Source organism: Trachypithecus francoisi, unplaced genomic scaffold (genome assembly GCF_009764315.1).
Source record: "Trachypithecus francoisi isolate TF-2019V2 unplaced genomic scaffold, Tfra_2.0 Lachesis_group8, whole genome shotgun sequence".
NCBI lineage: Eukaryota > Metazoa > Chordata > Mammalia > Primates > Cercopithecidae > Trachypithecus > Trachypithecus francoisi.
The window spans coordinates 97,811,135-97,838,825 of NW_022681473.1; the positions used below are offsets into that span (position 1 = coordinate 97,811,135).

Here is a 27,691-nt window from a genome sequence, read left to right on the forward strand (position 1 = left end):
TTTTTACAAGGGATAAATTTAAGAACTATTATGCAAAGAGTGGGGAGTTGAAGTATTATTTCACTTATCTCACATCATTAAGAAATAAATTTTTTTTTAGGTAAACCAATTTTATAGCTAACTGAAATCAAACCACTTAAGGGTACAGACTTCTTAAAAATTTAGAAAAACTATTTTTAAAATGCAATCCATTCTTTACTACCTTAGTTGCATGAGAATTCTTTTTCAATCGTATTCTAATGACAAAGAGCTTTTGTTATGAACAAGTGTCGTATATGCTACTTATTTAGTAATTCCTTCTGAACTATGGTTTGAATTACCATCTACATGCTGAGAAAGCCCAAATCTTTGTTTCCAACCTGTCTTCCTGACCTTCAGATCCATGAATCTTTACTCTACCACTTTGTCCTGAAAACTAAAAATGTTCCAAAGACCTTTTGTACACCCAAATCCCCAAATATGCTTCTCCAAAATATCATATCTTAATGAATAATTCTGCTGTCTATCCAGTTGCTGGCCACAAACATGGGCATAATGTTCAACTGCCCCTTTTCCTTTACCAACCATCCCCCCAATCAATCAATTAACAAAGGTCCTATCAAGTCTACCTTTTAACTGTCTCTAATATCTTTCACACCTCTGTCTGTCCATTGCCTTATCCTGCCATTATTACCTTTGCCTGGGTTATTGCAACAAGTTTGTAGATGGTATCCTATGCCTATAATTTTAGGTATAGGATTTATTCCTCATATTACAATTTATTCTTCATATTACAGTCAGAGTATTTTGTTTTGTTTTGTTTTGTTTTGAGTCGGAGTCTCTGTCTCCCAGGCTGGAGTGCAATGATACGATCTCGGCTCACTGCAACCTCCGCCTCCTGGGTTCAAGCAATTCTCCTGCCTCAGCCTCCTGAGTTGCTGGGGCTACAGGCGCACACCACCACGCTTGGCTAATTTTTGTATTTTTAGTAGAGATGTGGTTTCACCATGTTGGCCAGGATGGTCTCGATCTCCTGACCTCGTGATCCACCTGCCTCGGCCTCCCAAAATGCTGGGATTACAGGCATGAACCACCATGCCTGGCCCAGAGTATATTTTTTAAACTAGAGATCTGATCTTGTCACATCTCAGCTTGAACACTTTCAATGGTTCCTTATTGCTCTTGAGATAAGGTTCAAACTTCAGCGTTACTTACTAAGCCTTCTTGATCTGACCCTACTTGCTTTTCCATATCTTGCCATCACTATTTTTCCCATCCCTCTCACTGAGCACCACACTAAGTCATATTGGAACTTTATCTCTTATAGATATTGTGCATTCTTTTGCCTTTAGGGCTTGGCATGTGCTATCTGGAGAACCCTCAACCCCTACATCTAGGCTAAGCATCTCTCCTACTCACTGCCACAGCACCTATTTCCACTTGTAATACTGTGTTTGAGTCCCTGTTTGTTTCTTTGTGTCATCTTCTCTCCTCTCCTCCCCAAAGATTGTTGCATCTACAGGGTAGAGCCATGCCCCTTTTGTTTACCCTGTAGTATCCCTAGTACCTCACTATGTCTAGAGCATAGCAGGCATTAACATCTTTTATAAACTTTTTATTTTAAAAACAGTTTTAGATTGACAGAAAAGTTACAAAGATAGTACAGAGAGTTCCCCTATACTTTCCCCTGTTGTCAGCATCTTACATGAATCTGATACATTTGTCACAACGAATGGACCAATACTGATACCATATTATTAACTAAAGTTCTTGCTTCATTCACTTTTTCTTAGTTTTTACCTGATGTCCTTTTTTCTATTCCAGGATCCAATCAGGATACCACATGACGTGTAATGGTCATAGCTCCTTTGGCCTGCACCTCTTGGCTATGACGGTTTCTCAGACTTTCCTTGTTTTTTAAGCTTTTGAGAGTTTTGAGGGGTACTGATTAGATATTTTGTGCCATGCCCTTGAATTGGGGTTTGTTGAATGTTCTTCTCATGATTAGACTGGGGTTATAGGTTTCGGGGGGTAAAGTGCCATTTTCGTCATATCAGGTCAAGGTTACATGCTATCACCATGACTTATCACTGGTGATCTTAGCCTTGTTCACCTGGCTGAGGCAGTGTGTGTCAGGTTTTTCTTCTCTTTCTTTCCTTTTTTTTTGAGACAGAGTCTCACTTTGTCACCCAGGCTGGAGTGCAGTGGTGCCATCTCGGCTCACTGCAACCTCCGCCTCCCAGGTTCAAGCAATTCTCCTGCCTCAGCCTCCCAAGTAGCTGGGATTACAGGTGCCCACCACCACACCCGGCTAATTTTTGTATTTTTAGTAGAGATGGGGTTTTACCATGTTGACCAGGGTGGTCTCAAACTGCTGGCCTCAAGTGATCTGCCTGCCTCCACCTTCCAAAGTGCTAAGATTACAGGCATGAGCCACTGCTCCCAGCCCTACTGTAGTTATTCTTTTTTTCCCTTTCCACACTGTATTCAGAAAACCATATGTCCAGTTGATATTTAAGGGATAGGGAGGGTTTTTGTTTTGTTTGTTTTTGAGACAGAGTCTCACTCCTTCACCCAGACTGGAGTGCAGTGGCACATCTCAAGTCACTGTAAACTCCACCTCCCAGTTCAAGTGATTCACCTGCCTCAGCCTCCCGAGTAACTGGGACTACAGGCATGCACTACCACACCCAGCTAATGTTTGTATTTTTAGTAGAGATGAGGTTTCTCCATGTTGGCCAGGCTGGTCTCGAACTCCTGACCTCAAGTGATCTGCCCACCTCTGTTTCCCAAAGTGCTAGGATTACAGGCATGAGCCAGGGCACCTGGCCTGCTCAACTTACTTGAGGGCAGAGTAGCTACATCAATTATTTGACCACTGGGAGTTCTTTCAGTTGGCTGTTGTGTTTATTTGACACACGCCTATTTTGTTTACCTTGAGCACTTCTTGACTTTCTTGTGCTACAAGATGCTTCGGGTTCACCTTGCCCTGGCCCAGCTTTAGAATCAACCATTTCCCTAATGTCCCCTAGATGCTTTTATTGTTGCATGTATTAGAAACTATGATCTGAGTATTGGTGGGAACAAACCAAATTAAATTAAAATTTGGATTCATTTATAAAAGCCACAAAAGTACAAAGGATAATATATGTTCCCACCACTCAAAATGAATAAATGTTATTTTTCCTTTTATTTCGCCTCAGATATATTTTAAGAAATAAAACACACAAAATTGAGAAGATCGTTTTTTCTCCTTCCAATCCTAAACCCCACCTCTCTTCCCAAAAGCAACCACAGTCTTAAATTGGTGTATAGACAGTTTTTTCAAGCATGTATGGAATATTTACAGAAATAAATGTGTTAAATAAGAGACCAGCTTTTATTCGAGCTAAGTATGAGTTCCCACACTCTGGGCTGTTCTAGTTGGCAATGTGTCTCTGCCTGCAGCTCTTTTTCGAATGTAGATTCGTTTCCTTGCATTGCTGCTGCAGTGGATGTTCCATTTGTCTCTTTTCTCATGAGATAACTTCTCTCCACTTGCAGACACTCTCTCTTCTATAGTCTGTTTTATCCCCTCTCATCCTAACTTGCTGCTTTGTAGGCTGCTCCTAGTGTCTTCTTTATCAAACGGAAGAAGGCTGATAACCTGATGTACACTTTGTGAAAGTAAATCATAAACTGAAAAGTGCCATGCAAATATCAAATCTCACTGCTCTGTTCACCGTGCCAAAAGACAACGGCCTGGGGCATCATTCATTTCTTTGTAGTATCTTGCTCTTTAAGTTATTCTTGAGCTTGAGCTCTTTAACAGTTATCTTTTATCTTAAAGTTAGTTAGTTCCAGTTTTTTTTGAGTTGTACTTCTACAAAGTTGGGGCCGCCAGATTTTGGACTATTGGATATCTGGAAATCCAGATAGTTAATTTTATTGTTCTTCATTTTTATTTTTCTTATGAATACTATTCCTAAAGCTATAGGAACAATACCCAAAATAAAGGAAAAGCTTAATATTGCAGAGATTGCTCATGAAATTCATAATTTTTCCAGCAAGTGACTTAAAATGAAAGGCTAATTGTATTAATATAATTATAAAGTGAAAGTCTATAACTGTAATCTCCATCCATTGAATTGCATTGCTCTGTGGACAGTTCCACTGATAATGTTCTGGGTGGCTGGCATGTTACCTGCTTACCTCAGTAAGCAGAAATTTTTGGTTTGCAGCTTCCAGCCTTATTAGTAAATATACCTAATATCTAATTTCTTCCCACAGTTGACACCTACTTTGACAAAGGCAAATTTGGAAGCAATTACTTGAGGACAGTTCGTATAGCATCTGGACTGTCAACACGGGCACCATGAAGCACTTCCTGAGGTATGTGTTTGCAGTTCCCTGGCCGGGCCCTCTGCAGTGGAGAAGCCTCCTCACTGGTTAGGGTAGTATTACCAGTCATCGTTTGTGATCCTGTGACCAGGTCTCCTAAAATTCTGTGAAATAGCATTGCATTTTTGTCAAGAATAACTTGGCCACAAAATTCCTCTGCTAACTCTATATACGTGTTGATGACAAGACGGAGCACTTGTAGATAGTGAGAGAGTGTGGGCACAAAAGCTTGGGCACTTGAGACAGCCCTGTGTTTCTGCACAATGGTACACCGCTGGCCTGAAAGGTTTAAGGAAATAACTGTCAATGAACCACTTGATACAATTTGTGCAAAATCATTTTCTGGAAATAAGTGTCCTTTTAAATATCCTTTAATTTAGATTTTGGGTGGCTGGCCAATCCACACGGGCATTTAAAAATTTCGTGGGGGTGAAACTATATGTTCTAAGCTTCCACCCTTCTTACCTCAGTCATGGCTCTGAAATTTGTATCAATGGTTGGTTCCCTGAAGACTGTGCTGGACAGAGTTTGCCATACATTGGTATGTTTGGGGTGATCTTTTTTAGTTTTGAAAACCATTTGGCTGGACCTAAAGTTATAATTATTTTCAAGAATATTGACTGCCATTCAGTTGTCTATTAATGGAATTCCCAGATACATTTTGCATAGTATTAAAATATGGCAAAATAAACTTAGGTACTGAATGTGAGAAAATACAACCCACTTTCCAGAAGATCGGGCTTCTTTTCCTCAAGATGGTGACCTTCCTCTGTTACATGTTCTTGTCTTTCGCTCAGGCTTGTTTTTTCTAAGCAAATTAATAGACTTGCATCTTTTAAGAAATGATTTGACTCCTTCAATGGCCATAATTTAAGATCCCCCCCCCCCCCCCGCCCCGCCCCCAGTGGTTTTGGTTCCATTGTTGTTTCTGGAGCACCCAGATCAGCTTGTGTGGGATTTACTGGGTTTTGATGCAGCTACTGGTAGTTTACTGGATCTTACAATTGTGAAAACCTCTCAGGAGGTTACTGTGAAACAATTTACAGGCATCAGCATTTGTTTCATTGTACAGAATAGTATTGATCTCAGTTGTGTAAAAATATAGTATTTGAAAATCACGAGGACATTTGCCAGCCAAGTATTTGACCTAATATGTTCTTGGTTGTCATGGTAATTAACTGACCTATCTCTATATTCATGAAAATTTGGCATTTGTGCACACCTCCTGAATGTAAACATAGTGTCTTTCAGCTGTGGAATCGTGTTAACAGAAAGCTTTAGTGTGAGATGAAGCTTAGAATTTAGGAGCTTCCTTTGTAAAACTGGTGATGATGGTGTAAGGTTGCCAAGCCTTGCACTACTCAGTTTCTTCCTCAATGTCTCATTTGTTTTAGAAAAACTTGAGCCACCTCAAAACCAGTCATTTTAGGAAAACTAGTAGCCTTTGGTTCTGTTAGTTTTATTGTTAAACTGAATAGGTGCAACATGTTTAGTAGAAAGTATATTTTTAAATTAATTTGTGTATGATTTGGAACTGGTACAGTGAAAATCTAATTTTGCATAGACTAGCACCAAGGGTTACAGAACCAACACATCCCTATTAGTTACATGTTCTTATAAACATTTTTTTCATGTAACTTGGAGTGTATATTTTATAAATATTATATGACATTGATTATCTATGTGAAACTAAAGCTAGGATAACAGAACAGAAACTTGAGGATTTTCATTGACCATTGGTTTTGAAATAATAAGAGGAAACTTGATCATTTCCTTTCTTTAGTTGATTTATTTTCGGTAGTCCATTTCCACAGATGTTGGACGATTTTGGCGATCTTTTCATTTGAACCAAAGAGAAAGTTATGTAAGCAAAGCCTGAATGAATCAGGTGTTAATTCCTGAGCTCAGCAAATGTATTATGGAGAATGAGGAGCTGATTTTCACTGGGAAGAATTCAGCATTGTTTAAAAGCCCACGCAGTGATTAATCTGTCAACTTCTGAGATGATGCTCTAGAATGAAATGCTCCATACATAGTCCCAGAAGAAATTAGGTTAACCTTAGAGAAACCAGGTTGTGGGAAAAAATGGATTTTGATCCACATTTAAGATACATGATACCCAATTGTTACCATCAGATATATTAATGGTATAAATATATTCAGAGCATAAAGGAATAGAGAAAATATTCAATCTATGTCAAAAATTACATGAAATATAAGGAGTAAATGCTATTTGAGTAGTACACCCGGCTAAAGTGTGTATTTTAAATTGAGGATAGAAATGGGATATTGGATATGTATCCCCAAAATCATCCAATCTGACTTTAGCCATGATGTGCATGAAAAGAAAACATGAAGCTGGGCGTGGTGGCTCATGCCTGTAATCCCAGCATTTTGAGAGGCCTAGGCAGGTGGATCACAAGGTCAAGAGATCAAGACCATCCTGGCCAACATAGTGAAACCGTCTCTACTAAAAATACAGAAATTACCTGGGTGTAGAGAATCACTTGAACCAGGGAGGCGGAAGTTGCAGTGGGCAAACATCGCGCCATTGCATTCCAGCCTGGAGAGAGAGTGAAACTCCCTCTCAAAAACAAAAACAAAAAAAAAGAAAAGAAAAAGAAAACGTGGAATAACATGGATAACAAAACATACCTGCATGTGATCAGAAAAAGAAGGAACATTTTTTAAGTCCCAGCTAGAACAAAAGCTTAGGGTTTCATTTTTGTAATATATTTTACTAACTTTAATTCAGTTAATGTGTATAACAGAGAAGTCTGAAGACTTGTGCTGAAGATCTTTTGCCTCATTGGGATTTAGTTATTGAGGTTATATTTTTTTAAAGTTATCAGAACATGATTAATTTTGGACAATAATAAAGGAAAATTTTAAAGTCACCCATATAAATCATTGCTTCCAACTGTTCCAGTCTCAGAATCTGTTTCTTGGCCCTGGATCTCACCTCATATTTTCCTTCTTCCAGCAGAAAAGAGGAAAGGAAAATATCTGCCAAGCTCAAACCTCTGTGGGAGGAACTGAGCAATACAGCAGACTTATCCCATGTCCCAGCTTTGAGGCAATCGAGGGAAAAAACTATTTTTCTAGTATGATTAGGTAAATAAAGGCTTACAATCAGCAAAAATAACTACAAATTGGATTTTTAAGTCATTCATACTTGATTAATATCTTGGTCCACTAATTCATTTAGTGTGCATTCGTAGCTAATAATGCAAGTATTTATGCCACTTTTATTCTCTCTTCATAGCAAATGTAATTAGTAAGACATAATATCCCATTTTACAAAGGAGGACAAGGAGGCTTAGTAAAGTTAAGTGACTTAAACAAAGGCACACAGATGTTTGAATGCAGGCCTGTCTGACTTCCAAGCTGTTTCTCATGTTTGTATCACACTACCCCATTACTGTGAGCCCACTGTGAGGTACTGTGGGTGATTCAAAAATGAATGTGAGGGCCAGGCATGGTGGCTCACGCCTGTAATCCCGGCACTTTGGGAGGCTGAGGCAGGCGGATCACCTGAGGTCAGGAGTTCAAGACCAGCCTGGCCAACAAGATGAAACCCCGTCTCTACTAAAATTACAAAAATTGGTTGGTCATAGTGGCAGGTGCCTGTAATCCTAGCTACTAGGGGTGCTGAGGCAGGAGAATCTCTTGAACACGGAAGGCGGAGGTTGTCATGAGCCGAGATCACGCCACTGTACTCCAGCCTGGGCGACCAGAGCAAAACTCCATCTCAAAAATAAACGAATGTGAGATGTCTCTGTTCCAAAGTAACACACCACCTGGTAAGAGCTGAGGCGTATGCATACAAAACTAAGATATATAAAGGAATGCGATCAGTGACAGGTTACAGACATTTTGTGAAGGAATATTCACGAAACACTTCCTTGAGACAATGTTAAGAGAAAGGAAGGACTAGGATTTTAATATTTTAAAATAAGGATGGAAGATGTGGGATGCTATAAACAAGGCCGAGAAGGCATGACTGATGCCATAAGCACTAGGTCCAAGTTTGTTAGATGTAGACCCTGTTTGGGGTGAGTAGAAGACGAGTTGCAAAAATCAAGTTAGGAGCAGTTCTTGGTCACCTTTGCAAGCACAGCATAAAGCAGCCCAGAGCATGGCAACGTTTTCACCCTGACTTAAAGAGCACCTCAAAGAGAAAGGAAAATCGGATAAAAAAATCTTTTCCCCTTGTAATACATCTGGCCTTCTCTTAGAACCAGAAATCTAGTCCAATCCCTTCACCTTATGTGTGAGAAAGAAGAAACCCAGAGAAGCAAAGTAACCTCTCCAAAGTTGCATAGTTCATAGAGGCAAATTGGGACTAGACTCCAAGTCTGACTTCCAGACAAGTTAGTCAAACTTTTTATTCAGCATGACCCACTTTCCATTGTTTTTGAAGAGCAGAAGGTGCGGGAACGTGTAGTTGTTCCAGAATTTGATTAGCATTGCTTGAGGCATTGACTGAGCTTATAAGATACAGAAGCTAAGTCCTAAAAAGGGGAAAGCTTATGGCCTATGCATCCAAATACCTCTCTCACTGTAGACTGGTACTTTCAGCTGTAGTGTTCTCTTTTTTATGGTACATACATGTATGCATGTATATTTGTACATGTATGTGTGCTTATATATGACACATACGTATATATAAACACACACAAATACGTACATATATATACACACATATATTTTAAATTATTTTGCTCCCTACATTAAAACAAACAAAAGCTGTGTCCACACTCTCACTGAAATATGTTAACCTGCATCTTTTTCTAGGCAATCTGCTGTAGGTGACCTTCCCAAAGCCTGCCCGTTGCCCTCAAGCTGTTGTCCAAGATCTTCTGGGAGCTGGATCACGTACATTCCAGCTCTCCCACCCCTTGGCTTTCTCTCAGCTTTTCAGGGCCAACTCTTTGGCCACTTCACTGTTTGTTAAGCTCTTCCCACAGAGCATGAGCAATATAACCGAAAGTCGTGGGCACTCAATAAATGTTAGTTTGAATTTCATTCATTTACTCATTGGAATTTTTTTTTTTTAACTTTATGTTCTAGGGTACATATGCACAATGTGCAGGTTTGTTACATATGTATACATGTGCCGTGTTGGTGTGCTACACCCGTTAACTTGTCATTTACATTAGGTATATCTCCTAATGCTGTCCCTCCCCCTCCCCCCACCCCACAACATGCCCCGGTGTGTGATGTTCCCCTTCCTGTGTCCAAGTGATCTCATTGTTCAGTTCCCACCTATGAGTGAGAACATAGTCACTGGAATTTTCACTTTTGTTCTGAAGCAAGGAAGGCACGCTGATTTTCCAGGCTGTTTCTGGCTGTCCTTGTGGGATGGTGGAGTTGGCTTTCCTGTCCAACCTCAGAGGAATGTACTCTCTCTGTCTCCTCTGCCTCTCCAACACCCTGGGTGTTTTTCTTTTATAGAACCATCACACTGTTTTTCAATTTTTTGTTTTTATTGTCCTTTTCCTTGCTAGACTATAAGCTCCTTGTGGACAGGGAGGTCATATGGCTTGCTGCGAAAATAAGTTCTTGACTCATGTTCACTTTTTCCACTGCCATATTTCCCACTCTCGTTTCTTCTGTACTGCACAGTCAGTCTCATTTTGTGTTTGGTTCTATGAAGGAATAAATAAAATAAATCGAAATACCTTTCAATTATCATTTTTCATTTTCCCCCAACTCATTTCAAATCTCTTTCTTTCAACTGCTTTAGATCTTTAACAAAATGAATTTGTTTACAATACTGAGCATGTCCTCTAACTATTATATTATGTAGCAAATTTATAATAATAACAGGCTTATTTCTTATCCCCTATAGAATATTTTGAACCCTATAATGGATGATGGAGCATGAGTAATACCTTTGATGACTTTCCTTTATTTGTATATTTACTTAATTTGGGTTGCCTTAAAAATAATTACCAATAAAAGTTTATATTTGAGGTTGCATTTAAATACTTTTAAAATGTCAAAGTATAATGTGTTATAATGTGTTCATTGCTTCTCCTTATAAATAAGTCAATAAAAGTATTATCCAAAGAGTAAAAAATTACCTGATTTTAAAAAATAAATCTTGTAGCCAGGCACAGTGGCTCATGCCTGTAATCCCGGCACTTTGGGAGGCTGAAGTGGGCAGATTGCTTGAGCCCATGAGTTCAAGACCAACTTGGGCAACACAGCAAGACCCTGTCTTTATAGAAAATACAAAAATTAGCCGAACATGGTGGCGCACACCTGTAGTCCCAGCTACTTGGGAGGCTGAGGTAGGAGGACCACCTGAGCCCAGAGAGGTCAAGACTGCTTCAGCCTAGGCAACAGAGTAAGACTGTGTCTTGAAAAATAAATAAATAGAAATAAATCTTATAAAGTATATTTATGCATCAAAATTTTAGTTGAATAATGATGTCGTTAATACATTAAGAGAAACCTGTACCTCCTTTTCTTTGAAAGGAAAGGGTTACACTATAATTTATTTATTTTAATTATTACACAATCAGCTAGTGCTCTCTAAGGCCTCAGATACAATTTCCCTGGAATGTATTATAAAAAGAGCGCGCTTTGCTACAGCAGTATAGTTTTGAATAACATTGATCCATGATAGATATATACCCCCCAATCCCCTTCATTTTTACTGTTCGGAAGTTAGTGTGATCTCTTCAGAAAAAGAATAACGGAAAAAAACCATAGGGCCCCACGCTATCTGGGCATGGGATCTTGGAACCTCTCACCTGCTCTATAGGAAGGAAACACTCTTGTTTTCCTAGAGACCCACGGATGGTTGGTTTGTGTGATTTCACATTTCCAGTTCATGTACCAAGTCCTCTGCTGCCTCTCTTCCTAGTAGAGAGCTCTTAGAGAGATGGTCCCATTTACTAGGCAGAGTACCTACTGATAAGTTAATTCTCAGCTGATTGTCAATGCCCCTGCTTAGGAACTTCAACGGAGCAACTAAATGAACTGCTGGGGACATTGAGCCACTTGCTCTTCTCTATGGCGTTTAGATGAAAAGTGTTTCATTTGGGAAAGTGTGGTTTGAACCAAGAACCGTGATTATTTTTGTACATATCTTTCATCAACAATAGTGTACTTTTTATTTATTACAGGATTTCTTCAAGCAAGAATTAACTTTCATTATCTCATTCATTGAAACTGTTCAAAATAAGCCACTTTTCTCTTATTGTTCCAAAAGAAGACGTCAGAGTCACAAATTTAAGATGATGGAGTAGTGTTGCATTACAGGTACCCACACCCCCTCACCCCACAGGCAAAGGGCTACATGGTTTTAGGTGCATTTCCTGTTTTGGAGGCCCCATCCCTCCTGAATGGATTCCTCTAACAAAGTGCCACAAGACAGGAGGTTGCTTTTATTTGGTAGCAGAGATATGATCCATTTCGAATAATTTACATTGGGTGGCTATTCTGGTTCAAACTAGAGAATGAATGTTAAATAATAAACATGATCATAATTGCTTTATGGAAGAACACTGCTGTGAACTCAGCCATAAACATCACTCTGCAGCATATTAATAAAAGGTAGTAACAGAAAAGATTGGAAATGGAGCATGTATAGTAGCTCTTATTATTGAATCAGATTCTCCCAGTGTTGAAGCAAGGCATTTGTCTTAGGAAGCTACAGTAACTCTTTTTTGGAACACTATCAAAAAGCTGAGATTAAAAAACAGAAATAAACAAAAAACTGCTGCCTATGCATGTAGTTGTTAGAAAGAGGAGGTGGTGATCAGTATTTTCTCCATGTAGTCTTGAGGATTTAATTGTTGTTCCTACAAAATCTAACAGATTTTTTTAGTAATGAGTCAAAAATCTATCAAAATGAAGAAAACTAAGTCTAACGTTACGAAGAAGAAAAGCGAATATTGCCCAATTAAAACTAATCTCATTGGTTTCCTGATTCAGCCTGGGAGGAAAAGGAGCAGAATCATAAACCCCCTGAGCAGAGGGTTCAGAAGGTGAAGAGGGTGTGAAACAGGAGGTTGAGATTAGTGCTGGTGCAAGAGAGAGTAAGTGGGTTCTGTCTCACAGGTACATTTGAAATGCCTCCTCCCAAAGCATGCAGTCATGGGAAAAAAAAAAAAAAAAAAAGGACATAAAACAAATGAAATTAAAAGAAGGAAAGGGTACAATGAATCCCCAAATCCTTAAACTCAAACAAGAAACAGATACACCTTTTCTTTCTCCCTTCCTTGTTCTCTTCCTTCCTCTCTCCCTCCTGTTCCTCCCTCCTGTCCTTTCCTTCCCTCTTGTCTCTCCCTTCCCTTCCCTCTGCCCTTCCCCTTCCCCTTCCGCTTTTTCCTTCCTTCCTTCCCTTCCTTCCTTCCTTCCTTCCTTCCTTCCCTCCCTCCCTCCTTTCTTTTCTCTCTCTCTCTTTCTTTCTTTCTTTCTTTCTTTCTTTCTTTCTTTCTTTCTTTCCTTTCTCTCTCTCTCTCTCTCTCTTTCTTTATTTCCTAAACAACCACAGATTAGCTCAAGAGCATTTACAGATCTATTTCTTAATTGCTTCCTTTTAAAGGTAAACATGTCAAGCCAATATAACATTCTCTCAAAATAGTTAATCATTTTTATTGTTCTGCTTTTGATGCTCAGCAGTTTTTTTCCATAAACTTTGTGATTTAGGGGCTTAAATAGGTCCACATAATTTAAGAAGTGAGCTCCTGGCAGTATTTGATGGCAGCCTGAGTTGCTCAAGTGGAAGTTTTGAGGAGTTGATCCTTTTATAAGGAAGCAAGTTGTATATTGTTTCCAGAGTAAGGGATCACCCTGGTGTTTCCGTCTCTGACCATGATGTGCCTGGGCCAGGTTTATAACCTAAACACAAAATAAATCACACCTGTCAAAACATAATTTGATCTGATGATCTGGATTAAAAAAATATAGTAACTAGCATAGCAAGAAAATATGGTACCTAGCATAGCAAGCTGAGGTTTTAATTAAATATTTGTGGGCATATTGGTCTATCAGAAAAATAAGGGGAGAAAATAGAATATTTCTTGGATAATAAGTAGCATTATCAGGTCCTGTTGGCCTAGGAATTATGAAAGAGCAAGCAGCATATAGATATCATTTCATAATTGAAATGTGCATACTTGAAATTGTTTATGACTATGTGAGAGAGATGTGATTTACTTCACAGAGTGGTGAACCCTAAGAAATGATGCTTCATCCCTAACCCCCACTGTGGATTTCTCCTGGCTTTCATGTCTTTGACAGTATGAGCATCGTCAAGGAAGTTTTTTAAAAAGATAAAAGCAAACAGAATGTGATGTCTTTTCTTCCTTTTGATGTAATACTGTCTTGATGCAAAACAGTAACACAGCCATTTTCCTCATGTACAAGGAGGCCAGAGGGAGAAATTAGAGTTGGGCTGTAGGTAACTCTATATATGGACACTTCCTGCCACTTACGATGACACTTCTAGGTCTCAAGCCTCCTTTTTGTGTAGACCTGATACAGAGGTCACAGGGAAAACATTTTGTAGCTTAATTTAAGCTCTATTTGATGCCTTGGAACCTAAACAGGAAGAATACGGAGACACTCCAGGAACAATCCTAAGGGTCCTCTTCTCTAGGAAGATTTAGTACAAACAGAACTGGATTATCACATAGTTTCACTTGTGCTAGAGTTCTGCCACACGGACTTAACAGGTAGCTTCTGTTGAGCTGCAAGCCCACAGATGGGGTAGACTTCCCTGAAAATTGCACATGGAACAGATTTTAGGGAAAGCTTTTATCTTTGACTTAGTAATTAATAGTATATATTAATATGTGAATGTATATACATATATATCCCAGTAATTAATATCATTACCATTTGGCTGGGGACCAGTTAACAAGGTATTGCTCAATTTTTTTTTTTTTTTTGGCATAGTTATCCAGTAGTTAGAAAATGAAAAACATTTTCCAAGAGAGCAAGCTGAGGTTTGTTTGTTTGTTTGTTTTTGAGACAGAGACTCTGTCTCCAGGCTGGAGTGCAGTGGCGTCATCTGGGCTCACTGCAACCTCCACCTCCTGGGTTCAAGCAATTCTCCTGCCTCAGCCTCCTGGGTAGCTGGGATTACAGGCATGCGCCACCTGCCCAGCTAATTTTTGTATTTTTAGTAGAGACGAGGTTTTACCATGTTGGCCGGAATGGTCTTGACCTCGTGACCTCGTGATCCACCCACCTCAGCCTCCCAAAGTGCTGGGATTACAGGCGTGAGCCACCACGCCCAGCCCTGAGGTTTTATAAATCTTCTCACTTGTCTAATTAAAATATCCCACTAAATTTATTTTTAGGGCTACTGGGTTTTGTTGTTGTTGTTGTTTGGGGTGGTTTTTTTTTTTTTTTTGGAAGCTATTAAACTAAATCCTAACCAATCTTAGAATATATTTGACTAGAACAGTTGAATGCTAGGCTTTACAATATGGTAAATCCATTTTTGTCTTTCAGCAGAATCTGGTTGACTTTGTACTGACTATACATGGAAATTTTATATGCGCTTTTGTAATGGCTTTTGGTGATCATTTTATGTATCATAATTTTAGTTATAATTTTCACTTTTTAAATAAAATAATACATATTTATTACAAAAATGTTCTTAAAAAAGAAAATAAAAATTACTGATTATTTTATTACCAATGAATACCACTGTTAACATTTTTGTTGTATATCCTGCTTTATATGATACTATTAAAATTTTTTGTTTTATTTTTTAAAGGAAAAGCGGATTATCCCATACATATTTCTTTTTAACTTTTTTCTACTTGATAAACATATCATGGACATTTTCATGTTATTAGATATTCTAGGACATAATCTTGTTGCCTGCAAAATATTCCATTATGTTATCTCAGTGTAGCAGCTTGGTTGTTTTGTACTGTTTCTTTCCGTTTCTTTATAAGATATAAACCCCATGCCTTTGTGCAAATCAGATTGTTCGAGTTTTTATTTTTAACACAAGGCTGTTGAAGATATTGGAACCAGAGCAATTTGAGGAAAGGAACACAGCCAAGGTTTTGATTCTTTTTCAGGGGTGGATCACATTGTGGAGGCTACTAGTTAACTACTCCAGTATATCTGGGTGACCATGCATCACCTTATTTTAGAACTGGAAGGAATTAGTGAACTTTTGATAATAAAGAAAAATATTTTCCAAATGACACCAAAAGGAAGTAATATAAATAATTCTGCCTCCTGGGAATGTACAGTACAAAGAGAAGATAGGTTGAATATATAAGTTCCCAGATAATAAGTCCTCTTTACCACTAAAGCTTGAGTCATTTTTGAAATTCTGAACCGTACCATGAAATAGTAGGCACTCATATTTTTAAAATTCAAAGTCATCATAAAAGATGGATTTACATGGATCATAGATGTGTGAATAAGCACATGACTGGTGACAATATAGTTCGTCATTTGTTAAGGTATTGCTGGAGTGAGGTACGGTGTACAGTAAAGAAAACTTTCTTCAGCAAGAGCCAAGAACACACTTCTCAAGAGGAGTTTTTGAAACATTTAAATCACAGAAAGTTGTCACCTCTAGGAAAATCAAAGGTCAATGGTGCCTGTTCAGTGAATTGATGAGAAGGGCTTCTGACAAGGTCAGGGAATGTTAGGATAGGTTGGCAGAAAAGGCAGGTGGCCACAACCAAGTCCTCAAGGAGGTCTGCAATGCCTAAGGGAAAGCAGAGGGAGACAGCAAGGGAAGGAATCAAACAGTGGGTTTGGTGGAGGGTAAGGAGGGCACTAGAAAGGGGCTGGAAATGGACAAGGGCAAGCTGAGAGGCTGTTCATGGAGGCAAAAGAGTAAAGCATGTTCTTCCCCCCCCGTCAAGGGAGGGGCGACTCCTAAAACACAAGCAGTATTAAAGGATTCTGTTTTCAAGGCACTCATTTATTTCCAAGATGTTTTTAGGCAAAGGAGGGAAAAGAAAAGATTCTAATGCTTCATCCTCCGTTTGTTGGAATATCAAATTTACTAGAATAGAAAATTCTGGAGTTTCTTACAACCATAGTAAGTGTAGCTACTGCAAAATAAAGTAGCATGGGACTAGAAACATATGTTAAGTATAAGGTGATTTTTCTAACCCCGATTTTCTCCTGGGCTGCTTTTCTTGCTGGTGGTGGCTGCTTTCTCTTCTCTTCCAGAGTTCTATTGGAAGGGTGCTGTCTTTTGTTTTTCACAGAATGTTGATCCAGGTATGCCTGTATTTTTACTGTAAATTTCTGTGGCGCTGCCTGAAATTTGTAATGAGGAAGCTAACTGGAAGATGTGAACTACAGCGGATCTGTTACAATACCAAGCCAGGAGCTTCTAGAACCATGAAAATCGGTAAGCCTGAGACAAAGAAGTAAGCAAAAGGTAGAGTTGGTAGGATGGAGGATACACTGTTATCTTTCAGTGAAGTAATTCTAAACCATGTGTAAAGGATAATCTTTGAATGACTGTTTTTGTCATTCACAGAAACATCACTGAGGGATTCTAAAAGTAAGGTAAGTAAAATTATTTTTCAGCAGCTTTTATTTTCACTTGGAGGCTTACCTCTATCCTAAGAAGTAAAAATTCTAAGGAGCCAAAATATAGCGTTGGCTAGGAAAACTGCCAAATGAGAAGAAATAATCATTTGTCCATTACAAACCACTGTACTATTTACATGAGAACAGCCACTGTATGTGAATTTCTAGGCGGGTTTGTGAAGTACGTATTACTTCATTATCAAATGAACCCTTTCTTATACCTCTTCCCACATCATAAAATAAATATTCCTTGAACATAGGAACAGTAATAACTCCCTACTATTTCCTCAATATTCAAATCATTTAACATTATACTCAAGATTTTTCAATAATATCAAAGAAGCCACTACGCTAGCTTTTATAGCATAGTGGAGCATCCACATAAGAAAGGAAATCTGTTTTCTTTTTCAAGGTTCTTGATAATTTTATCTTATTAATTTTGACATCCTGAAGACTATCTCCCCCATGTGCCTCACTCTTTAGTCATAAACCTAATGCCCATTAAAACAGAAACTATGTTGGGCGAGGAAATGAAAATATTACATTTCAATACAGGTAGCTTGAAACAGGAAAATGGTAAGAACAAAACCAAAAAAATTGTATGTGTTTTCCTGATTAAAGTAATCAGGAAAATTGCACTGCCCCCCCATTGTGAAAACGTCAAATTTATTAGAATTCAAGTACACTAAATCAATTTTTGCTTTTAACTTAAATCTTCATATAGAAGCTTAAGCGAACGCTTGAAGCCTATATCCCAGTAGATACTGATTCAGCCTCTGGTGTTAATGAAAAGAAAACTGATTGAAACATGTTTTCCAGCTGTTGCAGACTTCTGTGAGTGTTCACCCTGATGCTATTGAAAAAACTATAGAAGATATCATGGAACTGAAAAAAATTGATCCTGACATAAATCCACAGTAAGAATATGTTTCTTATGTCAGAAGTACAGAACACAAGTCACATGGCCACAAATTTAGTGTTTCTCTGTCTCCTCTCTTGTTTTTCCTCCCTCTCTCCCTAAAATAATCGTCTGCCATATTTTGACTTTCAGATGAAGAATAAAGAAAAAAAGTACCTTTTTCATGTTTGTAAATGGCAGCAACTTTGTACTTCCTTTGTGGCTTATGCTTCTCAGATGCAATGAATGTAAGAAATGTGATGGGTGCCCCAATAGAGAAAGATGAGTCCATTCATCAGCCGTCACTCCATCTGATGCCTGTGTTTTACACTAACAGTAAATGTTCAAATTGTAAATGTGCTTAAGCTGATTCTGTTTCATCTAGAATAGTCCTTCACTTCCTTCATGAATATTACTTTATGACAGACTGAGAATCTTGGAGACCATTTCTACCTGCTTGTCAAGAAGACAGGCATGTGTGGGAGGGAGAAATGGTTTTTATATGAAGACTTTAGAACTTCCTAATTTATTCCTCTCATGTTGGAAGTATTAAAATGCATTTGGCAATGTTCGTGACATTTAAAATTAGCTTCATATTTTCCACTGGGTACAGCAATTTTTCAGTAAAATTTTACACTAAAGACACTGAGTAGAATAAATTCCAAACGCAGATATATTTAGAGAAGGTTTTCAGTTGGTAATAATCAAACTGTCTTTTAGATGTTCATGTCTGAGAACTTCAGATGTTACCTTTGAGAAAGGCTTTTATTAATAATTACAGGAACTGTAGCTGAAAGGAATTTCAGAGCACACTTGCATAGGGCTCCCTTTTGGAAGGATTTTAGATACTAGCTATCCAGGGGCTCGTCACAAAAACTCCATTTTCACCTGGTCTCCATAACGTTCTTCGGCAGCCACTTCAGTTCATTAGCTGCCTTTTGCCTATTCCACTACCAAAGATTGATTTATTTATATAGTAAATGTCTTTTTGAAACCTTCTAACATATATGTTATTCCTCTGGGAAGGTGATAAAAAGGCAATTCATTATAAATAAGATTGAACGAAAAATTTAAGACTACAACTGGGCAAGAGGGACATATGAGTCCTGTAATAATCATGTTTAGAGATTGGATTAGATTTAATAGCAAATCTTTTCTATGAAAGTTATATAAGGTGCATTCAAGAGCATTTCTTTGCCATCCATTCTCTTGTTCTCATTTTTTGAAAAGACCCTTTTAGGTTCAGGTTGAGGATCCCTAATCTGAAAATCCAAAATCTGAAACTTTTGGGCATTGACAGGATGCCCCAAGTGGAAGATTCCATAGCTGACCTCGTGTGACAGATTGCATCTGTTATTAAAAATGTTGTATAAAATTACCTTCAGGCTATGTGTATAAGGTGTATATGAAACACAAATGAATTTCATGCTTAGACTTGTGTCCCATCCCCAAGATATCTCATTATGTATATGCAAATATTCTAAAACCTGAAACATGTCTGGTCCCAAGCATGTCAGATAAGGGTTACTCAACCTGTCGTATTTTTTTTAAATCTCCATGTGGATTCTAATGCCTTTTTTTCCAGGGTAACATTGATAAGCTTGATATAAAAAAAATTAAATATTTTTCTGAGAAAACAAAGAAATAGCTTAGACATGGGAAAACACTTTATAACTTACCAAACTGTTACTACTATTAACCTCACTTGTTTTAATTACATTTTTTTAAGTGCTGCTTATGGTGGCACTAAAAATTATGAAAGAGAAAATTTGTTTATTTATTTTATTTTATTTTTTTATTTATTTATTTTTTGAGACAAGAGTCTTGCTCTGTCGCCCAGGCTGGAGTGCAATGGTGCAGTTCAGGCTCACTGCAACCTCTGTCTCCTGGGTTCAAGTGATTCTCCTGCCTCAGCCTCCCAAGTGGCTGGGACTAGAGGCACGTGCCATCACATCTGGCCAATTTTTGTATTTTTAGTAAAGATGGGGTTTTACCATGTTGGCCAGGCTTGTCTCAAACCCCAGACCTTGTGATCCACCTGCCTCTGCCTCCCAAAGTGCTGGGATTATTACAGGCGAGAGACACCGTGCCCGGCCTGAGAAAATTTAATTGACTTTCCTTATTCCTGTCTCTTATATTCCTTCCTTTCTCCTCTTCCCCTCAAAATTAACTCTCTTCTCCATCCTACATAGACTTTCTGGGTGACTAGTGCTATGGTGCCCTTTCCTAAATTTTAATATCTGACCTAGTTGTTTGGTGCTATGGTAACAAGTAATGATGAAAGCCATTCATTGAATACGACTTTATTAAAGTTCAGTATTCCTAGGCTGTCTGACTGTCCTGTACGTTTAGAGCAGGTACACAGTTCTAAGTTCTGTTGCCTTCAACTTGAGATTTAACATCTGTGCATGTCGTTTACCCCTGAAAAAAATATGATGATGTACAGTGATTATAATGACCACCACCACACCACAGCAACATGCTCAAAGTCCATGAGTGAACAAGACAAAAGACTAGATTGGAGAGTATCATATGCAATTGCCAATGTTCAGCCATTTTTGAGCCACAGAAAATACATGACTGTAAAGAATTTAGGAGGAAAAGATAAACATGAAGTACTACTATTAGACCTTTAGATTCTACCTTACTTTAGAGGCTGTAGAAAGGGAAAACAGCATTCTGATCACAGAAAGTAATGATCCTCTGTGTGTTATAGTTGCCAGATTGTTTTCTGTTCTAGTGATATGCTTTAACGGTACTATTATTCAAATAGTGTACATTCAGAGAGGACTGAGAGCGATCATAAAACATCTGAAAACCGGCTGGGCGCGGTGGCTCATGCCTGTAATCCCAGCACTTTGAGAGGCAGAGGGAGGTCACCTGAGGTCAGGAGTTTGAGACCAGCCTGACCACACATGGCGAAACCCCATCTTTATTAAAAAATATAAAAATTAACTGGGTGTAGTGGTGGGCACCTATAATCCCAGCTACTCAGGAGGCTAGGGCAGGAGAATCGCTTGAACCCAGGAGGCAGAGGTTGCAGTGAGCCAAGATTGTACCACTGCACTCCAGCCTGGGCGACAGAGTGAGACTCTGTCTCAAAATATAAAAAATAAAAATAAAATAAAACATCTGAAAACCATGTCCCATGAGAGGCAATTGAAGAAATACGATTTCTCTTTTCCCTAGAGATTAGAAGAATCACTATCTTAAATAGTCATGGCAGGGGAAAGGTGGAAATAAATTTGCTCAGAGAAAAGAATTTGAACCGTTTGGTCATAAGCAAAGCAGATTTTGTTTCAGCATAAGAAAACGTGTTCAGACAACTACAGCGGTCAGAATGTAATAGAACATCTTGTAAAGTTGTAACTACCCTCTTAGCGCTGTCTCCCCTGAGGAGGACATTCCCAAGTGGAGGTGGTGGTGTTATTGTTACTTTGTTTCGCTTCATTTTGTTTTGATTTTTTTCCTTGAAGCCCCTAAGGGTTTTTTCTGTTGTCCTGGCCCTTGTTCTCTTCCACACATCTTTCTAAAGTAATTCTGATATGACCACCTAGGGGGGTGCTATATAATCCCTAAGAGCCCAATATTACCTATAATTTCAAGTAACCTGCATAAAGAAATCCCTTGTGGGTTTTTGTTTGGTTTGGTTTGGTTTGGTTTTGGTAGAGATAGGATGTTGCTTTGTTGCCTGGGCTGGTTTTGAACTCCTGGCTTCAAGCAATCCTCACATCTTGGCCTCAGAAATCCCTTATTTTTAAGCCATAGCATTGCAATTTAGCCTTAGAAAAAGTCAGACTTTGAGGCAAATTTTAGCCAGGTTCTACAGTTGTCCATGGGGAGATTTAATAATAATTGTGCTTCTATTAAATAGATCATCTTTGAGCAATTTTCCCTGCATATTACATTAATATGAGAAGTTCTATCATGCATACATCAAGTGAACAAATGCCAAAGTGATGCCCTGTTCTTCCTTGTGTGTCTCCTCTGTTTTTGAACATCCTAGGCTGGGAATCTCTCTTCAAGCTTGCCTTCTGCAAATCGTTGGGTACAGGAACCTTATTGCAGATGTGGAAAAACTGCGAAGAGAGCCCTATGATTCTGATAATCCCCAACATGAAGAAATGCTTTTGAAGGTTAGTGCTTGAACACATTTCAGTTCTTCATCTAAGTCAGCTGACATTTGCCAGGCACCTGCTATGTACTAGGCACTGCTCTATACATCAGGGGTACAAAGATGGGTAAGACACGGGCCCCTAACTGGTTGGTAAGGTCAAATTTTCTTGCTGGTTCAGGTGTTGGAAGTAAATTTTTCATCAGAAAATTCCTGTGAGAAGTTAAGTCCAAAGCCAATTTTCTTCTGTAATCTGAGAAAGCATCAGAGGTGATTTCTGTGGGCTCTCACATTTGGCTTCAGTTTAGATTGTTTAACATGTGTTGAAAGCCAACAGGAGAAATAGCATTTGTCAAAGAGTGACTTGGGATTCCCATTTATGACTTTTAATATACATCAGAGAAGATAAAGTCGGTTTCTGCTTCAGCAATGGCCCTCTTGGGAAATTACCCAAGATCTTAATGCTGATTATTTATGCATGCAACTTAGAGAGTATTAGAAGAGGTAAAGGTTTATATTTGGCACACTAGAACTTCTGGAGAAATAATATGAAGTTATGAATACTCCTGGCTGTCAAAGCAAAACCTTAAAAATCTTACAGGATCTGATGGTATATTAAGAAACATCAGTAATACTTTCTCTCAAAACACTGAGTTTGGGGCTAAAGAAATTAAGACCCCCCAATAATTAAGACTACCCTTTAGAACTACATGCTTACCAGAAATGTTTTATAAATGCATTTCTGAAAACAGATGCTTCTTTAGAATTAGAGTGAGTTAGGGTACTTCCTTGCCTTTTCCTAGAATTCAAAAAGGCAGTAACAAAACTGTAAGAAAACATTTGTTTAGCTGCCTTTATTTTATTGAAAAATGTCAACAGAAGATGTAATTTCAAAAATGTATCCTGTTGTGTTTTTGTGTGAAGGAGTGTGTTTTTATGTGTGTAAGTACTTAAGCAAATGACTCATTTGTCTCTGTTAATTAGTGCTGGATCTGATGTAAATCATTAAAAATTAAAGATGCCTCATTCTTGGCAATAGTTTTTCTTCTTCCTTTTCTCCCTGCTGAAGTTTAGCTAACCTGCTGACTGAGTTTTATCTCTTTGTATTGCCTTTTTTTTTTCTGACCATTTTCTGATGGAGGTAGTTCAACAGAATTATCCAAACATAGGAAATAAGAGGTGACAGAGAAAAGAGGTGTTGTAATTAACAGATAGTCACAAGAACCTGAACAATTTATTAGAATAGCTGAGGTTCCCTCAGAATGAGTGACATCCAGGTGCCTGCTAGGCACCATCTTTAGCTGATCTCTTGTATGTGGGCGGGCACGTAGTAGGTTTTCAACAAATATGAGTGAATGCATGAATTATTATAGTTCATTAGCTACATCTCAAGAACTTGTATATGACTTTCATCTGTGGTTATGATTAGATTATGTGTTATTTAAACTGTCAGCTATATGAGGTAGGCAAGGAAATGATGGCTATCTTTATTTTAGAGATGAGAAAACTGTAAGCATTTTAGCTCAGGTTCTCATTCACACGTCTAGTAAATTATAAAGTCAGGGCTGTTCGTTACTGCATTAGGTACTTTGGGGAAAGGCATCATTTCTGCCCTCAAGTGGCTTACAATCCAAATGGGGCATATTCTACATCTTCAAAAAAAAAATCACTAAATCTGGCCAGGTGTGGTGGCTCATGCCTGTAATCCCAGCACTTTGGGAGGCTGAGGTGGCTGGATCACTTGAGGTCAGGAGTTTGAGACCAGCCTGGCCATCATGATGAAACCCTGTCTCTACTAAAAATACGAAAATTAGCTGGGCACAGTAGCAGATGCCTGTAATCCAGCTACTTAGGAGGCTAAGGCAGGAGAATTGCTTGAACCCAGGAGGCAGAGGTTGCAATGAGTCCAGATCGTACCACTGCACTCCAGCTTGGGTGACAGACCAAGACTCCATCTCAAAAAACAAACAAACAAACAAAAATCACTAAATCTTATCCATACAGCACCCTAAGGTATCTTTGAAATGTTTTCCATGCCCAATGCCTTATTCTAGCCATCATCTCCAACTTGGGCTGTAACAGCCTTTTAATTATGCCAGTAACCATTAGATTCTTCCCTCACATCATCTGAAATACTGTTGGAGGGATTTTTTTTTTTTTCTCAAAACACAGATATATTCATTGTTATTCCCTAGACTAGAAACTTCAGGCTGTGTCCTATAGTAGAAAGCCCACGCATCTTAGCATGTCATTTTGGAGGCTTTCCAATGTATTTCTTGAAGCTACAGCTCCTGTATCCTCATCACATATAGTACATTTCTGCCATGCTCTGCCATTCACCATGACCCAGAATAAGCCGTGCCATACCATATGCCCAGGAATTTGTTCATGCTGTTCCCTCTGTTACCTATTACTGTCACTGCAGAAGCCAGCTTGTTTTTTAAATCCTTACTCACTGAATTTTGAAATCTTCACTAGCTCCCCAAGCAAACTTAGGAGTGGGAATCTTTGTTCTCTTCTTCAGTTTGTTCAAGTTTCAAGTATGATAATAAAATCAGAAATAATAAAACATTAATTGAGTGTTCAGTGTGTGCCAATTGTTACAGTCAGTGTTTTCTGGCATTATTTCATTTCATTATCACAGTAGCCTTGTGGTGATACACTGCTCTTATCTTCATTTTTCAGATGAGGAAACTGAAGCTGAGCAGTGAAGTGGCTGTGCAAGCTCACATAGGGTGGCAGCTCAGGGCTCTGGGCTACCACACTGCACTAGGTCTTGAGAGACAAACCACATCTTGTTCACATTGGTCTTTCCAGGGCTGACCCACGGTTTGTGTTTCACTGCCTGAGCTTAAGCTTCTTCATCTTTAAAATGGGTAATAATACCCTTGTTAGCTACTTCACAGAACTGTTTAGAGCAAAAGTCAGCAAACCAAGACCTGCAAACCAAATTTGGCATACCACCCATTTTACAAATAATATTTGCAGTACAGCCACATGCATTTGTGTGTGGCGTTTATAGCTGCTATGGGTGCTGTCCTAGTTTAAAGGCAAAGTTAAGTAGTTACAACAGAGACCATACAGCTCATAAAGCCTAAAATATTTGTCAACTGGTCTTTTACAAAGTTTGTGCTCAGGCACAGTGGCTCACACCTGTAATCCCAGCACTCTGGGAAGCTGAGGCAGGAGGGTCACTTCAGCCCAGGAGTTGAAGACCAGCCTGAGCAACATAGCAAGACACCATCTCCACAAAAAAAAATATTAACAAATAGCTGGGCATGGTGATGTGCATCTGTAGTACCAGTTACTTGGGAGGCTGAGGCAGGAGGACCACTTGTGCCCAGGAGGTCAAACCTACAGTGAGCTGTGGTTGTACCACTGCACTTAGCCTGGGCAACAGAGTGTGACCCTAGCTCTGAAAATAATAATAATAATAATAAAATTAAGTTAAATATAAAAACATGTTTGCTGACCCCTAGTTTCTAAGCACAGGTCATATAAAGTATTGCTACATGTTTAAGTGCTTGGCTTTTTAAGCATAGGAGAGCATTATCAGTGTTACTAGAGTTCTAAATTATTTTCAAAGTCCAGATTTTATGATCATTTGAACATAGCCTGGGATGAAATTGAATAATATCACTGTCCATATGAATCACTTATATGGACATTTCTATTAAAAGTGTTCCAACCAAATTAATAATGAAGACAAAATTCTAGGTGGATTCATGCATTTAATGAAAAACATAAAGTCCAGAATTAAAGACCCTCTCCTGATGGAAAGAGGCAATCCCATGGTGACTTTGGTGAGAAGCTGCTTCTCCTTGAATGCTGTAGCTCAAGGGTAGACGAATCACCTTCCCTTTCTGTTCTGCAGAGGGTTCAAGACCAGGCAGAAGTGTTCAAATAAACTTGTGTAAAGCTTCAGTTCGAAGTGAAGAGAGTTCAGTAGAGAGAGCAGTCTGTGAGGGATAACAGTCTGACTCAACATCTGTTTCTTGTCTTCTGCTATAGGAATCACTTTTCCTAGCCCCTCGTCTCCTCCGCTTGGCAGATGGCTTTGTAATAACTACTCCCAGTAGCACAGTCCTAGATGAGTGGATTCCTCAGAGTCCCCACCATAAGCCTACCACCGTTTCTCAGATCTGAAGTTGGCTTCCTAGTGCATGACTTCATCCTTCAGGAGCACCCCATCCCCTACTCTTATTTTTTCAGGGAAGAGCTTACCTATTGGGAGAGAATCGAAATAGCTCAAGGTTATTTTATTTTATATGTATTTATTTTGAGACAGGGTCTCACTCTGTCATGCAGGCTGGAGTGCAGTGGTGCAATCTTGGCTCACCGCAACCTCCACCTCGCGGGTTCAAGCAATTCTCCAACCTTAGCCTCCTGAGTAGCTGGGATTATAGGCATGAGCCACGGCGCCTGGCTCAAGGTTTTTTTAAAAATAGGAAATATACAGATAATTGTACTTCATGTAAGTATTTTAGCATAATGGGCTTTCATCTTCCAAAATAAGTTTGACTATTTTATTTGCTACATATATTTATTAATCTACTGGTTTAGCCTCTCAATATTTAGCAAGTTTATTTTAAAAATTACTATTCCCATTTGTCTACAGTACCATTCATATAAATGCATAACTTCGGGCGCGGTGGCTCAAGCCTGTAATCCCAGCACTTTGGGAGGCCGAGACGGGCGGATCACGAGGTCAGGAGATCGAGACCATCCTGGCTAACACGGTGAAACCCCGTCTCTACTAAAAAATACAAAAATTAGCTGGGCGTGGTGGCCAGCGCCTGTAGTCCCAGCTGCTCGGGAGGCTGAGGCAGGAGAATGGCGTGAATCCGGGAGGTGGAGCTTGCAGTGAACTGAGATCCGGCCACTGTACTCCAGCCTGGGTGACAGCGAGACTCCGTCTCAAAAAAAAAAAAAAAAATGCGTAACTTCGAAGTCAATGTTGCTTTCACTGTGGACATAAGAATTCTTAAGGGTTACAATAATGACTGTGGCTGCTGGGTACTGTTAAACGCCAAAAGGACTGGCAGGCTCAGAAAGGCATAAACTATTTATACATACTCTCAGTATACTACTAGTCCCACATTTTTGCTGTACATTCTTGTCTCATAATATGGTACAAATTATTCCCTAAGTCTGAAAAAAAAGACAAGATGAATACATTTTCATCTGAATTTCAAAATAACCTTTTTAATGAAAAAGAAGTTCCTCATGTTAAATCTGTTTAAAAGAAGGATTTAAAAACTTTGTTCACAACATGTACAATTTTTTGACCCTCAATCCCTCATTAAAATCAGTTTAGCAATAAAACCTTCTATGCTTTATCAAAAACAGCATTCAATAGATTATAAAATTATTCAATCTGCATTTGAATCATTATTAGGACACTGAATTATAACAAAGTCCGGTAAATGTATAACCATTCATCAACACCCTTAAAACCTGTGAATTATTGCAATTAATCTCATGTGTGCATATAATTCAAACATAAACTTTGTGGAGAGGGGATATAAAATAAATACTACAATATTTCTTCAGTCCTATTTAATGCTGCCTAGATGGTTAGGTGAAAAGGTTAATATTACTAACAGGCACTTTGGGAAGCCGAGGCAGGTGGATCACCTGAGGCCAGGCATTCGAGACCAGCCTGGCCAACATGGTGAAACACTGTCTCTACTAAAAATACAAAAATTAGCCAGGCATGGTGGCACACACCTGTAGTCCCAGCTACTCGGGAGTCTGAGGCACTAGAATTGCTT

The 27,691-nt window shown here is 38.8% G+C and overlaps 1 protein-coding gene across 4 annotated transcripts in view; it reads left to right on the forward strand.

Moving 5' to 3' along the window:
• The window catches only part of ELMOD1 (ELMO domain containing 1), a 76,796-nt gene that overhangs the window by 23,353 nt on the left and 25,752 nt on the right, over window positions 1-27,691 (forward strand). For 2 of the 4 annotated variants that reach the window (XM_033204673.1, XM_033204669.1), the window contains exons 2-6: window positions 4,249-4,350; window positions 16,575-16,720; window positions 16,853-16,881; window positions 17,725-17,822; window positions 21,810-21,939. In XM_033204673.1, the coding sequence (XP_033060564.1) occupies window positions 4,334-4,350; window positions 16,575-16,720; window positions 16,853-16,881; window positions 17,725-17,822; window positions 21,810-21,939 (420 nt within the window). In that variant the 5' untranslated portion in view covers window positions 4,249-4,333. Of the gene's footprint in view, window positions 1-4,245; window positions 4,351-11,498; window positions 11,635-16,536; window positions 16,721-16,852; window positions 16,882-17,724; window positions 17,823-21,809; window positions 21,940-27,691 lie in introns of those variants that run through there. The other 2 variants (XM_033204671.1, XM_033204672.1) reach the window with 2 other exon arrangements.